This window comes from Rattus norvegicus, chromosome 17 (genome assembly GCF_036323735.1).
Source record: "Rattus norvegicus strain BN/NHsdMcwi chromosome 17, GRCr8, whole genome shotgun sequence".
Lineage (NCBI taxonomy): Eukaryota > Metazoa > Chordata > Mammalia > Rodentia > Muridae > Rattus > Rattus norvegicus.
This window is the reverse complement of record NC_086035.1, coordinates 72,204,032-72,220,000: the sequence shown is the minus strand read 5'-3', so window position 1 is coordinate 72,220,000 and position 15,969 is coordinate 72,204,032. Positions and strand designations below refer to the sequence as shown.

At 43.5% G+C, this 15,969-nt stretch overlaps 1 protein-coding gene and 2 long non-coding RNA genes across 5 annotated transcripts in view; 1 reads left to right on the top strand and 2 right to left on the bottom strand.

The window, feature by feature from the left end:
- Positions 1-649, bottom strand: part of LOC134482596 (uncharacterized) — a 3,774-nt gene extending 3,125 nt beyond the window's left edge. Inside the window, exon 1 of the long non-coding RNA XR_010058961.1 lies at positions 1-649. This exon is cut by the window's left edge and continues 868 nt beyond it. This is a non-coding gene — a long non-coding RNA (uncharacterized LOC134482596).
- Positions 1-15,969, top strand: part of Prkcq (protein kinase C, theta) — a 132,294-nt gene that overhangs the window by 68,508 nt on the left and 47,817 nt on the right. Inside the window, exons 5-11 of one of the 2 annotated variants that reach the window (NM_001276721.1) lie at positions 2,990-3,152; positions 4,609-4,640; positions 4,738-4,823; positions 5,992-6,121; positions 10,627-10,736; positions 11,448-11,565; positions 13,581-13,741. In NM_001276721.1, the coding sequence (NP_001263650.1) occupies positions 2,990-3,152; positions 4,609-4,640; positions 4,738-4,823; positions 5,992-6,121; positions 10,627-10,736; positions 11,448-11,565; positions 13,581-13,741 (800 nt within the window). Of the gene's footprint in view, positions 1-2,989; positions 3,153-4,608; positions 4,641-4,737; positions 4,824-5,991; positions 6,122-7,910; positions 8,320-10,626; positions 10,737-11,447; positions 11,566-13,580; positions 13,742-15,969 lie in introns of those variants that run through there. The other variant, XM_039096127.2, reaches the window with a different exon arrangement.
- Positions 2,129-7,913, bottom strand: LOC134482595 (uncharacterized). 2 transcript variants are annotated; one of them, XR_010058960.1, is made up of 2 exons: positions 7,784-7,913; positions 2,129-3,350 (listed from the first exon to the last, which is right to left on the bottom strand). It is a non-coding gene; the product is annotated as an uncharacterized LOC134482595 (long non-coding RNA). The 2 variants fall into 2 exon arrangements; XR_010058959.1 differs by having other exon boundaries at positions 7,646-7,876.

Below are 15,969 nucleotides of genomic sequence, written 5' to 3'. Positions count from 1 at the left end.
CCTATCCAGATCTCTCTGTCTTTCACTAGAAAACAAATAGGCTTCTGTGGGATAACAGTAAAACAAAATAAAATAAAAAGATGAAACAAAAACCAACACATCAGAATTGGACAAAATGAACAAACAGAAGGAAAAGAGCCCAAGAGAAGGCTCATGACCCACGTATTCGCACACTCAGGAATCCCACAAAAACATTAAACTGAAAGCCATAATATACATGTAAGGAACCTATAGAGTAAAGAGGAAGAGTTTAAGAGGAAGAAGCCTGACACGACATTATGAGACAAGGAACTTCCAAAGATGCCATTGAGTCCTTTTCCTTTGGCAGCTAGTACTGGGCTTGCAGCCTACCCCTAAGAGTAGTTGGGTTCCCCAGTAAGACTCTTGGTGAAAACTAGATTTTCATTTGCAAATGGTTATCAGTCAGAGATGGCTTCTGGGTTAGGGATGGGGTCATGTGTCTTTTGTTCTTAAACCCTAAAAGTTTGGCTTATATCTTGATCAATCTGCTACATGGCTTTCTTTGAGTCATTGAACCTTCTGAACAAGTTCCTGGTTTTTCAACCTTCAACTTCAACTTGACATTTGTCAATGCTAAAGAGTCTTTTTCTCTTTCTTTCTTCGTTCTTTCTTTTCCTCCTCCTCCTCCTCCTCCTCCTCTTCCTCCTCCTCCTCCTCCTCCTCCTCCTCCTCCTCCTCCTCTTTCTTTATGTGTAGATAGCCAATGTTTTCTCTTACATTGCCAGCTTTCTCACTGTGGTTTCCTTAGTAAAACTTATTTTCACACTTATTTTCCTAGATCTCTCAACCATCCAGGGCTACTGTGCCCTACCACACTGCCACTTACAATTGGCTCATCCTATGTTCTTCAGTGCCTCCCTGTCTTAGCTGTAGACACTCAGTGGTTAGGATTCTCCTGAGTTCTATAAAAATGCTCAGTACAGAAATTTCCTCATAGATGCTCAGAAATCATCAGTGTTTGATTAACTGCAAACAATCAATTAAAGAAAAGATTCAATTAAATAGAAGATCTAGACCTGGTTGTACAAAAGAAGTGGCCAAATAAATCACTTCAGAAGTAAACACAGCCAAAGCCAACAGAATTAAAGAAAATCTGTGTCCTTATATAAATATTCCCTTAGGATGACTGAAAAGGTGAGAAACTAAAGGCAAGCAGTGGATGGAGCAAGGAAAAATTAATGTCTAGAATATACTAGTGTTTTTCTATAATCTAATGTATATAAGGTTATATACATAGATACATAAAAGATATGGGTATAGACTTAGACACTAGAGGTGTATATGTGGGCTCTTTTTTTTTTTTTCTCTTTTTTTCGGAGCTGGGGACCGAACCCAGGGCCTTGTGCTTGCTAGGCAAGCGCTCTACCACTGAGCTAAATCCCCAACCCCTATGTGGGCTCTTGATATACATTTTTATTCCACAGATTGCATGTATTTTATAATTTTGTTCATTTTCATTGCATTGCATCTGAACTAAAGCAAAAATGTCTGGTTTTGTTAAGAATTGGCACATAGGGGTCACAATTTACAGATATATCTGCGTAGTTACCCACACACTGAGGAAGAAAAGGATTAACTTGATGACAGTCTCTCACTCACACTCACCAAGCTTAGTGTATTCCCACCACAGCTCCAAATAAAGTAATCTGATGAATGTATCCTGAAAGTGGGGGCATCATGGCCCATCCGAGGAATTAGATAAGTATTGGGACTTCCCTGCACCTAGAAGCTTGAGATTTCTTTAGAATAGATCCGGAATGGCCGCAAGGAAGATGGGAGTCCTAAACTGCATTGTAAAACTCAGATGGGTTCCTAGAAAAAGGCTTCTACCTATACAAAATCACCGCTATTGACCAACTACCATGTTCCCAGCCAGCCGCTCTTGACAATGGCAAAATGTGGTTCCTTGGCAGAGACACCCACCTCCGGTGCGTGATTAGCCCTCTCACTGCGGAGCCATAATAGATGCAATTTAGTTCCAAATTGTTAATTCTTTCTGCGTGTGAAATATGATACGCGCTAATTCTAAATTTCCATTTGTGTAGATAAAAAGAAACAGCAAATGATCCAACAGACTCCAGCCTGTTACAAATAATGATTCTAAGCATTATAATCATTAAATTTATTATCCTTGCTTCAGTGTTAGCTCATAGTTTCCATTGTTTCTTTGCTGTGTACCGTGTTAATGCCTCTCCATTTGCTGAAGTGTTCCCTGCACTACTTATTTTGTGATCCTTGTGAGTCTTGAGTGTCAGCCTTGGCGTCGTAGGTATTCTCAGGATGCTATCAACTTAGGTTCCTTCAAGCCTTTGGGAAAATGTCATCTGAGCATAAGAGACTATGGGGAATGACTATCCCCAGGCCCAAGACTGATGGAATACTTTTAAATTTGACAGTTTGATATAGATGACACAGGATTACCTAGACATCTCTAAAACCTAACTTTGAACTATTAATGTCTAGCACTTTCTACAGCAGAGGCTCAAAACTACATCTCAAAACTGTAGTCATCAGGAACTCGAACATTAAACTTCTCCCCAAAGTTCTTAGCCATCACGCAAAGGGCTAGGCATCTCCGTTCGATCTTTGGTTCCCCATGTAAACAACACTCTACGCAAGCATCCCCACATCAGACGTCTAACCTTTTCTTGCCACTGTCAGTCACATTGCTTTATGAGATTACAGACTTGAAATGTCAGAATTCTGGGTTTAAATTCTCAGTCTCAGAGAAGTCAACAAGGGGACGATGCAATCCTTTAGCAGTAACTCCTATGGTGATTCTATAATGTCAAATTAAGAGCAGAAGCCTAGTGTTGGTCTCATCTTCACAAGCCTGTGAAAGGTTAGTGTGCACACTCTATTAGCATTTACCACTTCTATCTCTCCCTCAAGTCGCTGTCCTCACCACCCAGCTGTGACCATCACAGGGTTTCACTGAATCTCCTGCTCTCTCACTCTCTCTCTCCAGACACAAAGGACATGAGTGAATTTGAGAACGAAGGATTCTTTGCACTGCATCACCGCCGAGGCGCCATCAAACAAGCCAAAGTCCACCACGTCAAGTGTCACGAGTTCACAGCCACCTTTTTCCCTCAACCCACGTTCTGCTCTGTCTGCCATGAATTTGTCTGGTACAGTCTCTCATTATTTTCCTCCCAAGCTTCGAGCTATGCATTTCATCACTGCTAAGGACTGTGTGTTCCACTAAGAGGGCGTGAGAAGGGCTGAGTACTGCAGAACGGTAGTCAGTGAGCTCACCAGCAAGGAGAAGGCTTCAAAACGCTGATTCATCACACAAGATTTTTATAATATGGCTTCTGAAGAGGGACCTATTCCAGAAAGAGTCTTCCATTAGTTAGCTTTCCTTGACTATGACAAAACACGCGGGACTGTCAACCTTAAAGGAGAAAAGGTTTATTCGGTCTAATAACTCCAAAAAAAGGTTGCCTATCCCTTTTATACGATAAATGCCTATAACATTGAGGCATGACAGAGCTGCTTAAGGTATCTTAAGGTACCCAGGAAGCAAGAGAGGAGAGGAAGCACCAGATTCCCAGCATTTTCTGCAAGGGCACACTCCCAGTGACCTCACTTCCTTTTTCCAGGTCCCACCTCCTTATGGTTCAAATATCACCACTGACTGGTTCCAAAACATTATTAGCACATGGTTCTGGGGCATTTCAGAGCCAAACTATAAGGTGGCCCAGTGGAGTTTTTGACCAAATGACAGGCTGCTGGTATACAAAGGAAGGAACAGATGAGGGTGTGTTGCTATTGTAAGCAAAGCTGTATAATTTTATAGTCAACACCTTCCTCACCCAGTAGCCCAACTGCTGCGTTGCTGCAGTTCGCACCAGTTGGCAGCGCTCTCCCGCTGTAACAAATGGCTGAAATAAAGCTCTCGGGCGTCTTAGCCTCGGAGATGAGTGTAACCACATAGCAAAAGTTACGGTAGAGTAGGAGTGAAATGATGCTTGCTTCTGCTCTTAACATCTGTGCTGGTGAAGAGACGCTAGTCCCTCAGGCCCCTGCCGAATCTTTAATGCACAAGTTCCCACTTCAAGGGGTATCCGCAAGCCAACCGATTAGTGCAAGCTTTCATTAACTGGTTTCCCTCTAATCACCCAACGTCCTTTGCTTCCTCTGTTCGTAATCAGCAGGGCTGCTCAGGGATGCATCTTTGTGTTGAGTTTTATGGACAGCTGATATCTTCATGGTCTCAGAGTGAGGAAATCAGACACTTTACAGATGAGTGTGCTCACTGGTGTAGAAAGCTAGAATCAGCGGGGTGACGCCCTTTTGAACAAGGCAGCGACTTTTTTCAGAGAGGGACATGGAAATTTACTGCTAGGAACCTGTGATACATTTTGGTCCGGTGTCATTAAGCACACACAGGTTTGCTTGAAAACGCAAAGATGACAAGGAAAATAATCTCACTTAATTGATCGTAAAAATTTAAGTAAAGCAACGAAAAGGTAAAACACGTTCTTGGCAAGTGACTATCTGCAATCCCATTTAGCTCTAGAATGTTTCTGTTGCTAATGTCTGTGTGGACATGCAATTGAATCCAGCATTGCTTTGTTACAGGGGGCTGAACAAGCAGGGCTACCAGTGCCGACGTAAGTACAGAACGTTTCGGTTGTATCCCCGGTGTTCTTTGAATCGATTTGTTCCTTGACCACCAGAACTTATAAATGACACGAAGTTCCTTTTCAGAATGTAATGCAGCGATTCACAAGAAGTGCATCGATAAAGTGATAGCCAAGTGCACAGGATCGGCGATCAATAGTCGAGAGACCATGGTATTGGCGAGTTTAAATTCCATTTACTTACTATCTGTCTACCTTTCTCGGCAAATCGCATTGTCAGACTCACTCTTAACCTCAATAGTTACTAAAACCCCTGGTGAAAATACGCCTGTGCAGAAAGTGTGCTGAATGGACACTCATCTTAAAGGGTAATAGTTTATCTCCTGGGTTATCTTTATTTCTTTCGAGTTCAAGGGGACATTATCATCAGGGTTCTCTCATTCACCTAAACCTGGACTAGTCCCATCTCATAGACATAAAATAGACTCCTGCATGTAATTTTAACCTTTCAAGTGGCCACGGTAAGGAAGAAACAAATGGGGTGCGGTGCCATAGGCTTGACGTTCAGGACACTGTTCAAGGCCCATTTGAGCTACAAAGTGAGTATAAGGCCAGCCTGGGGACCTCAGTGAGATTGTTTCTAGAAGTGAAAAGTATAAAGCAGGCTAGCAATATGGCTTAGCGGTAGTGTGTTTGGAGAGTAGGTGAGAGGCCCTGGCTTCAATCACTAGTACCACAAGAATAAGTAAAGTTATAAAAAGGAGAAACAAGTAAAGTTCATTTTAGCCATGCATATAGTTGAACCAAGGCTATTACCATTTCAATATATAATCAATATAAAGATATTTTACACTAGTTATCCTTACCAGGTCTTCAAGTCCCACTGTGTAATTTATACATGCACCTCAATTCTACCCCACCACCCTTCAGATGTACACGAACCCTGTGTGGTTGCTTCGTTCTCATCAGACCAAGTCAACAACTATCTTACCGTGAGTCCGTTGGGACTCCTCTCAACATTCAAATGTTCCTAGATCTTGACCTGATGTTCGTATTGGTCTTGTGCAAAACCAAATGAGTGTTTCCTTAGCTCCCATAGCTGTATCTCACTCTTGACAAGATCACTCATCTGTCAAAACTGATGCCTCAGGCATCAGCTGTGGGCCCCCTACCCCTTGACGCATGCCTTGACACATGCAAATGGCACCTGTGCCTCACAAGGGGACAGCCACAGGCTTCTTCAGTTACCTCAGGAAGTTGGTAGGCAGTACGCTGGGTAAAGGACTCACTGCTCAAGTTTTAATTACAATCACTGTGACTCACATGTGATGATGTGAAGTTTGAGACCTGAGGCTACATGAACCTTCTGTCTGTCTTTCAGTTCCACAAGGAGAGATTCAAGATCGACATGCCACACAGATTCAAAGTCTACAACTACAAGAGTCCAACCTTCTGTGAGCACTGTGGTACCCTGCTATGGGGGCTGGCGAGGCAAGGTCTCAAGTGTGATGGTGAGTGTGTGGCCCCCAAGGTTGCCTGTGCATCATGGAAGGAAAAAGCAAGGCTCTAGAGTTACCTGTGTCCCCATCTTTATGTGACAGTGAAGAGGATTACCACCTCACTGAGACAGTCCACTTATTATTCTTCTAACCCACCCAATCCCCATCTTCACATATGAGGAAAGTGTACATCCGTTCAGATTCAAGGTTAAAGCTCAATATCTTAGGCTCAAGGTCAAAGTTCAACGAATCAAAGTCAAAGTTCAATAGCTGAAGGTCAAGGTCGAAGATCCTGACCCCATATTTCAATGTTAGACCTCTGTCCTGAGCAAAAGACAGTATTCCTCTTTTGACTGCTCCTTCTGCCAAGGACTCTTTAAACTCAGACTGAATGTGCTATTTCCATAGATTCTGGGCTATCCCACCTTAATTCTATCAGGTTGAGCTGTGTGGAGCTCATCTTAGTACCAGTTAGTGGGATTATTTCTGTCATCCCATCAAAGAGCAAGCATACATATCCATTTGGCTAGTGGATGGTTCTAGTGAGAGGAACTCTTGGACTTCAGCTGCAGAGTGTACCTCTAAACTGTGGCCGTGATCTCCAAGTGCCCAGAAGGGACTGTGTCCAGGACTATAAGTCATATGCCCCTTCCTCTGGTGGTTGGTTCATTTCAGAGCTAAGCTATAATTAGTCTCTATCATTTTATTTTTATTGTATTTATATACAAGTCACCATCCCCTGATAATGGAGGGACTCACATCTATACTGAAAAGAGAAACAAGGCATTCTTGTTCTAAAACTCTTAAGTTTAAAAACTGAAATGCTATAACTAGGAAGTCATGAGGGCGAAAATGTCTCAAAGCACACTGCCTTCCAGGTAAGAAGGAAGGGGAAGGGAGACCTCGATGGTTCACAAGACCCTTTCTTAGCACAACAAAGACCTTTCTGATGGTGAGCCATTCAATATGTCAACCTTTCCTTCTGCTTTGCAGCATTACTTGTTTTCTCTTCTCTTCTAAGAACTGGAGACAGCCTCCTAATAGTGAAAGGCCATCCTCCTCTTCTGTCTCCCCTTCCTTAGCTCAGGGGTGTCCATGTACCTAGTAGGCCCCAAGAATGGCATTTTAGTGGACGTGGAAAGAGCAGAGTTTACAGATTGTTACCATGATAGTCACTGGCAGTCAGAATAACCTTAAGAACCCCTTTATGGGGCTAGAGAGATGGCTCAGGGGTTAAGAACACGGACAGCTCTTTCAGAGGTCCTGAATGCAATTCCCAGCAACCACATGTTGGCTCACAATCAGCCTTAATGGGATCCAATGCCCTCTTCTGGTGTGTCTGAAGACAGTGACAGCACATTCATATGGATAAAATCTTAAACACACACACACACACACACACACACACACACACACACACCAAGATAGATAGATAGATAGATAGATAGATAGATAGATAGATAGATAGATAGATAGATAGATAGATATAGATACATAGATGGAAAGAGAATCCCTTTATGGATCCCAAAGTCCTACCTGTGTCCCATTCTCCATATATCTGTTTGTAAAGAAAATGTTGACATAAAGATTATGGGAAAATATCATTAATTCTTAGGTGACAATAATGTCCCAATCCAACTGTATAAGCAGAAAGGCAAATGGCAAAACTCTCACTGGTTGCTATTCCTGTGACCATCTCAGACTTCATCTCCTGGGAGCCTTGGTGGCCACTTGCCAAGGCAGAGTTGATCTCATCAGCACAAATGCAAAGCTTAGAACTTCCCTGAAGATTCCTTGGCATTATTTCACACTTTGCTTTGCCTTTCTAACATTCTCTCCTTACCATTCCATCCCTTCCCCCTCTTTCCTCCCCTTCCCCTCCTTTCTTTTATCCCCTCTCCTTCCCCTTTTTCCTTCCCTCCCTCCCCCTCCCCAACAACCATCCATTTTAATTTTTTGTAGTCCCAAGTATCCCTGTTTTCTTCACCAGGCTTCCTCTTCCCTACTTGACTCTCCTCGCCCCTCCCTCTAGTTATTGTTTCCCCTCTCTCTTCTCCTCAGCTGTACCTCACCTCCTCACCAGTTATCTTCTTGTGTAACCTGTGTCCAGCCTCTACACTGTCTTCTTTCTCTCCCCACAATAACTCCCATGAAAATAGTCATCAGAAGGGACTATTTGCGCTCACAGAGGTCAAGTTTCCACCTGATAGGTTAGTAACAAAGACTCGTGGTGTTACATTGGGAATAAAAGCTTTTCTTCCTGACTGGGCATCAGAGTCGAGCTTAGACCTAGCTATAATTTTAAGGAGCAAAGTAAAATAAAAACCCCAATGTACCTAATTCTCAGTCGGTGTCTTACTTACATGCCTATACTCCCAGCACTTGGGAAGCTGAGACCTGAGAAGGACCCGTTCAAAGCCAGCCTAGGCTACATAGTAAGACTCTGTCTCAAGAACATCAGCAAGAACGACAACAAAATAGAAGCCTTAAAACCTACTAAACGAATCCAACGTAGTTATACCAACAATGCAGAGATTTTAGCCCCACCATTAAAGATTTTAAATGTACCTAAAGGATTTTACTTTAAGAGAATTTTTAGAGCAAATGAAACTTATTTATATAGATGATATTTTATTTGTTCTTATGATGAACTGTCTAGAAAAATGTGAACTACTTAAAAGATAAAGGATGTCACCATTTTACCTTGATATTTTAACATTCTGTTTTATCTTGAATTTGTGTGTGTGTCAGTGTGTGTGTGTGTGTGTGTATGTGCATGTGTGTGTGCATGTGTGTATGTGTGCGCGTGTGTGTGTGTGTGTGTGTGTGTGTGTGTGCGCATGTGTGTGCGCCTGTGCATGTGAGTCCAAGTGTTCACAGGGGTTAGATGAGGGTATTGGGGCCCCTGGAGCTGGAGTCACAGGAAGTTGTGAGTCTATGACATAGGTGCTGGAAACCAAAATGGAATCCTTTACAAGAGCAGCAAGTGCTCTAAACTGCTACGCCACCTTCTAACCCCATCCAGATGTTATAATATATGACTGCAATAAATCATAATAGTGAAAGAGAGGTTGTACTCGGTGAACTGCCGCCACTGTGGGAAGCTTTTGTGCATGAGTGGCTAATACTCGGTAAAGATCAAATTTCGGGTCTTAACTGCCTCTCTTAGGACAACGCTTAAGTATTTCGGTAGACGCCAAGTAGTGCCCTAGGTTAGAGTTCTATCTGCTGAAGCCTGGAACTTCATGCAAATTTTCCTGTTGATTGCAATAGTGACTTTTCAAAAGGAAAATTTTCTGAAAACTAAGAACATGATGTAATAGTGTTCTTTCCATAGACTCATGAGGACACACATCCCTCTACAGAGGAACAGGGGATCCCAGGGTCACAGGAAGGGGAATTTAGTCCCTTGTGTTGCTATCAGGGCTCATGAATCTGGATGCTTGTAGGGTTTAAGAGTTGGAAGCTTAGGTAGACAGCATTACCTCAGGGAGAGAGACTGAGAGAGAAGGAGGTAGACTGGTGCTCTCATATTGACCACATCTCTTTTGCTGTAAAAAAAAAAAAATCTAAAAATCCCAGCTTCCAAGACCTACAGAGATGAGGGTGCTGTGCTGTCTTTAACTATGGCTTAGATGTAAAGTTGATGCATTAACTCATATGGAAGAAATCCCATTTTCTTTATGGCCTTGACATTATGTGAATGTCACATAAGCACAATTCCAATAAATGTAGTGGTCCTCCGCCCTTCCTGTAATTGGTAATATTTGGAGGTACGTGTGTTTAGGCATGATCTCCGTCCAGCTGTCAGGTTGATGATGGTATCACTCTCTAAATCCCCAAGGATGACGTCTGTGGCTTTCTTCTTATGGCTTATGTGGGAGGTTGTGTGTAGGAGCACTACCATAACTTCTCAGTGCCCTGCAGTTCATCAAAGAGCTTCCTTCACTCCTGGGCCTCCAACTGTTTGATTTTCCCTTCCAAAGTTCCATGCGGTCTCTCAGTTCTGTCCACAGGAGTCCCGGCCATCCTGGATGCCACCACCCCCGCCCCCAGCCAGGGCTCAGACCTATGTGCTCATTCCATGCCCCCATCATAACCAGCCAGGAAGTTTAACAATACCTCTTCCTAAAGTGAGCCCATGGTCTCTGGGCCTCGTTCCTCCCAGATGGTGTTTCCTCTGTTAACATACAAACACCATCTTATCGATAGCCATTTCCCTTCTTCAGGCTTAAGCCAGAGTTTAAGCTTTGTCTCAGAGTGGGGGCGCACCCTCTTATGTCCTCGAATTTTCTAACCCTGTTGGTAGAACCACGATTTGCTTGGCAATTCCACCCACAAGGCCATCTCAGACACCATGCCAAACACAGACTTTCTTCCCCAGAAGTGAGACTGTGATGCTCGCACTGTAGCTGGTGTGGTTTTGTAGACTGTGGTGCTCACGCTGTAGCTGCTGTCGTTTTGTAGTGCCCACAGCTTCTTTCCCTGCTCCTCATGAGCTGCTTTCTTTGTTTCAGCATGTGGCATGAACGTCCACCACCGATGCCAGACAAAGGTTGCCAACCTCTGTGGTATAAACCAGAAGCTAATGGCTGAAGCGCTAGCAATGATTGAAAGCACTCAACAGGTAAAGACATTGAGCTGACGAGATTGTCCTTCTGAACACTCACCTCAATGTTTTCTTCTTCACCCCCATATTGCCACCTTCGAGATGCTTAACTCTCAATTCATGCATCTGCATGACCGTTTGTAATATCTTAAACTCTCTTAAAGAGTGAGCCAGTACAGAAAAGGCAGATTCATTCAGATTATTGAGGATTTACTGCTACCTTTCAATCTGTATTTTAGGGATCTCTAAGAAGCTGGAGGAAAGAGATCTATTTACTAGAATTACCTCCAGAAAGGTCACAGGACCCTGAGTCTAGTCTGGGCTACCTTTGTCTATCCATTTATTTCTTGTCAGTGGTTGAATTCCTATCTCCTGAGAACCAATTCTCACTGAGATACAGCATTACCTTCTACGTAAGCTATATTTCCGTTCACCTTCTTTTCTGTCCTTTCTTGCTATTGAATTAGCTACTTACATAGAAGATTCCGGCTAGTACCGTTGAAGTGTGGAAAAGGAGTTGAGTGCCTGCTGCTGCTGCATTAAATGCAGTCGATGCTTGCAAGGCCCTGGAATCCTAGGCATACCGAAAACAGGAAAGCATTGGCTATCCGGCACATTTAAAACTCTTCACTGACTTTTGTCCTCAGAGACAGCACAGTGTGCTTTCTGCGGGCGGGAAATGGTGCCAACTGTGTGTGGTTGGGTTGTCTGACCCTGTTTATGATCTAGGCTCGCACCTTAAGAGATTCAGAACACATCTTCCGAGAAGGACCAATTGAAATCAGTTTCCCGCGCTCCATCAAAAGTGAAACCAGGCCACCATGCGTACCAACACCTGGGAAAAAAGGTAGCTATCACTGTGGTTGACCATCAATGTCAGTCACTTGGCATGAGCCACTTGACCCTGCGTTCTCTGGATTTGAGTTCTTCCTGTACCTAGTCTGATAGGTTTCTTTTTCTCTATTTAAAGGGTACAAGTCCAATCACCAACCTCAAGGGCCCTATTATTTTTTAATTGAAAATAGATCCATTTCTTATACAATATATCCTGACTACAATTTTCCCCTCCTCCGACTCCTCTTTTTAAGAGTAAAACTAAAATATGCCTAACTAGAATTTTTTTTTTGTGAGGGCATTGCTGGTGGTAAAGTTCTAGAATGTCATTTCCTGGTCACATTGGGTGGTTTCACAGACGTCAGCCAACTGTAAAGCAAGGCAAGGAGGCGTCACCGGGGGCATCGTCGTTGTTGCTCTGAGAATCTCCTGTGATGTTTCAAGACAGGAAGGAGGAAAAGAGTCAGGCCAAACTTTGTCATGTGTAGAGATTCACTCTGCCTTCTGTTTGAAAGTAGTTGAAGGGAAAAATGCAGCTACACGATTGGGGGAACTGAATCATTTCAGCAAACATTATAAAATGTGTTCTTTGGGCTTAAAGCATTCTAAGGACAGGTGTCTCAGTTGGTAAGCGCTTGTTTTACAAGCACAAGGGCCTGAGTTCAGTCCCCAAACCAATATTAGAGTAAAATAAAATAAAATAAAATAGCTGTTCGTGGCGCTATGAATCTATAATCCTGGTAGTATGGGGACAGAGGTAAGTAGATCTCTGAGTCTGATGGCCAACCAGCCTTGCCTAATTGGCATGTTCTATAGCAGTGAAGAACCCTGTCTCAAAACCAAGGTAGATAGTGCTTGAAGAACGACAGCTGGGGCTGACCTCTGGCTTCCATATGCACACCCACACCCACACATACATGTATGTACGCCAATACATATGTGCACACCCTCACATACACATACAACCAAAGAAATAATACTAAATGATAATAGTTATAAGGTAAGGATCCTTAAAAACATTTAACTTCTTCTGGCATCACATAAGGACTGAATTGATATAATTTCCAAAGAGAGATTCAATTCCATCTCAGAGGGATTTCCAAGCATAAGGAAGATCGGCCTTGAGGGACGATCAGTGCAGAGAGCATCTTGCCTTGAAGACCACAAAACAGGGTGTGGTTCGGATCTTTAACCCCCTGTCCCATTCCGTGTTCTCAGAGCTCACGTTGTGCTCGGTGGAATTAATGTCACTGTGTCTGGGAGTTACAAACAGCAGTGATGTCTTTTCCCCAGATTTGTGAATATTCCTATTTCCCCAGGACCTGTTACTAAAAGTTCTTTCTGTCTTTCTATCTTTCTTTCTTTCTTTCTATCTATCTATCTATCTATCTATCTACCTATCTATGTACCTATCTATGTACTTATCTATATCCTTCTTCCTCTCCGTTTTCTTCTCCCTTTCTCTCCTCTCTCATAGGCACAAATACAGAGCCTTCAGTTGACACAAGTCCAGCCTTTCTTCCTTCCTTCTTTCCTTCCTTCTTTCCTTCCTTCCTTCCTTCCTTTCCTACCTTCCTTCCTTAATTACTTCTTTCTTTCTATTTGTTTTGATTCTGGTTTTGGTTTGGGATTTTTCCAGGTTTTGTTGTTTTGTTTTTTTTTTTTTCAAGACAGGTTTCCTCCATGCATTCCTGGCTGTCCTGGAATTTGCTCAGTAGACTGGCCTCAAGCTCAGAAATTAGCCTACCTCTGCCTCCTCAGATCTGGGATTAAAGGTGTGCACCACCACTGCCGCACTAACCCTGACCTTGGGTCCAGGGTTTCTTAAATTAAACCATTGCCCAGGCTACTAGCTAGCCATACAGACATAGCCCATACCCCAAATGCCAGAGGTGCAGACAGATGCAGAAGGGTTAAACTGAATTAGACAGAACCTCAGAATGAGAGACGGAAGAAAGAAGTCGGGTGGCCTAAGTGTCTACAGTGACCTTACCTGTTCATGGTTAACGCCTGATTTGCTGTTTTCAGAACCCCAGGGAATTTGCTGGGAGTCCCCTTTGGATGGGGCAGATAAAACGGCCCAGCCTCCTGAACCTGAAGTGAACTTGCAAAGGGCTTCTCTGCAACTGAAACTGAAGATCGATGACTTCATCCTGCACAAGATGCTGGGGAAAGGAAGTTTTGGCAAGGTACGCTACCAAGTTCCTGAAGGTGGGCAGACAGGGCAAGAGAGCATCCCCTCCCCCCCGCCCTCCCCCCACACACAATGTGTTGTGATGTGACAGAGAGCATCCAGTGTTAAGTGGGGAGCTGAGGGACTCTGAGGTAATAACAGACTCTGTTTCCTATGGATCGTTGGCCCCAAATCCATTTGCTTCATGCCAACATAGTCACATGGCTAATGTGTTTGATGTCTGGGCACCAAAGAATCAGGGAAGCGCTCATTTCCTGTTCCTATTGATCATCTGGTTTTCTCAACATTTCTTCCCCAGACCTAGAGTATTGTTTTGCTTGTCATGTGCCGAGGGAGTGACCTCGGTAAGCTTTAAAAACCTATTCAGAGGCCCATCTCCAAATATGTTCACACTCTTAAAGTCCTAGGGGCCAAGATTTTATCTTGACATGTGAAGACCGGGAGGGAGAAGACCCAAGCTCAGACACCGACTGTAGTTTGAAGGCTTCAGGGATCATTCCAAGATTAAGAGCACTGGCTGCTCTTCCAGAGGACTGGAGTTCAATTCCCAAAACCCACATGGCAGCTCACAACCATCTGTAGCCCCAATCCTAGAGAATCTGACAACTTCACACAGACATACAAGCAGGCAAAGCATCAGTGCACATAAAAATAAAGACTGTGGTTTGAGAAAGTCTTAGAAAAAGTATCTTGAGGGTAGGTAAGTCCCCCTTCCCTACCTCTCTTACTACTCTCTGGGCAGGGGTGGAGGAAATAATATGTCTCTATGAGCCAAAGAGAGCAAGTACAGAATAAAAAGAAACAAAAGAGGAGAGAGAGGGGTGAAGAGAAAGATATTATCCTCAGGGCTCAGTTAGCTTAATTGGTGAAATGCTTGAGTTACAAACTGAAAGACCCAAGTTCTGTTCCCAGAGCCCACATAAAAAGGTCAGGTTTGGTGGCATTTGTTTGTAATCCAACCACTGGGAACACAGAGACAAGACGTTTCCTTGAGCTTGCTGGCTGGCCAGCCAAATTAGTTGGTTCCAAGGAAATGAGAGACCTCATCTCAAAAAGCCGGAAATAGATGGACAGCTCCTGAGGGACAGTTTGTAAGGCTGACCTCTAAGCTCCACACTCAGATTCTCCAGTGTGCGCGCATGCACGTGCACACACACACACACACACACACACACACACACACACACACCACTTCATATGCTCACAAAGAAACCAACCATCAGTAACAATCTGGAAAAAAAACTACCAAGTTAATGATTATAAAGGGGGTTGTTATAGAATGCAGGTCTTCTGGTATGTTAAACATTACAGGTATGTGATTTATTACTAGAGTTCCTGACGACTTTTATAGTGTTGGAACTCCTAGGAATAGTTTAGCCAAGGGCCACTGCTCTGTGACTGAGGGAGTCCAAAGCCAGCTTACACTAAGCACCCGCTGGTCAGACTGCCAGCGGAGTCTACCCCATTTATTTGACAGTAAACGAACTCGAGTGGTCCCAAGTTTCCACCGTGGCTAAATAATACTGCGTTCTAATATGTTTGCCTCTGAACACTGAGGCCCTTTCTTTCCACACAACCTTCTCTGCCCTGCAAACTGTGACTGGCATCTGTGGGTTCTTTTCAGTTTCGCAGTAAGGCAAACCACAAGACTTCATTTTGTGTTGGTCGGAGTGGGCTGGCGATTTGACAGAAACAGTCTTTATTACAATTTAGCAGCAATTAATGGGCAACTATAGCCTGATATGAAAACTTGGAAGGACGTTATGTAGATGGCACTAAGTGCCTTCCTGCTTTTACTTTACAGCTGGCTTTAGGACGGTTTTACTGAAAGAAACAATTACCAACGGAGAACTTTCCTTAATGAAATGTTTACCTTCCTTTGTTCCCATGTGGATTTCTACACTTGAACGAGGTTAATAAGAATGATAGTAAACTAAACATACACGGAGTGTGTCCCTGGGGACATCCTGGGCTCTAGCTACCTCCTCACGCTGTGCCAAACGCATAGTGACTTTTCGCACTGAGACACCAGGCCCTGCACCCTGAGAAGGCAGAAACTAAGCTGACCTATTTCTCTTTCTCAGAATACCAAGAGTTCTCCAGAACTTACATTTCATCCCTCTTTTGGCTTTCTGTAGAAAACATGGCTTCTAACCAAAATGGTAGGCTGCTACTTTTTCCCAATCTGCTTTGACGCCAAGGCTGACAAATTACATATTTTCT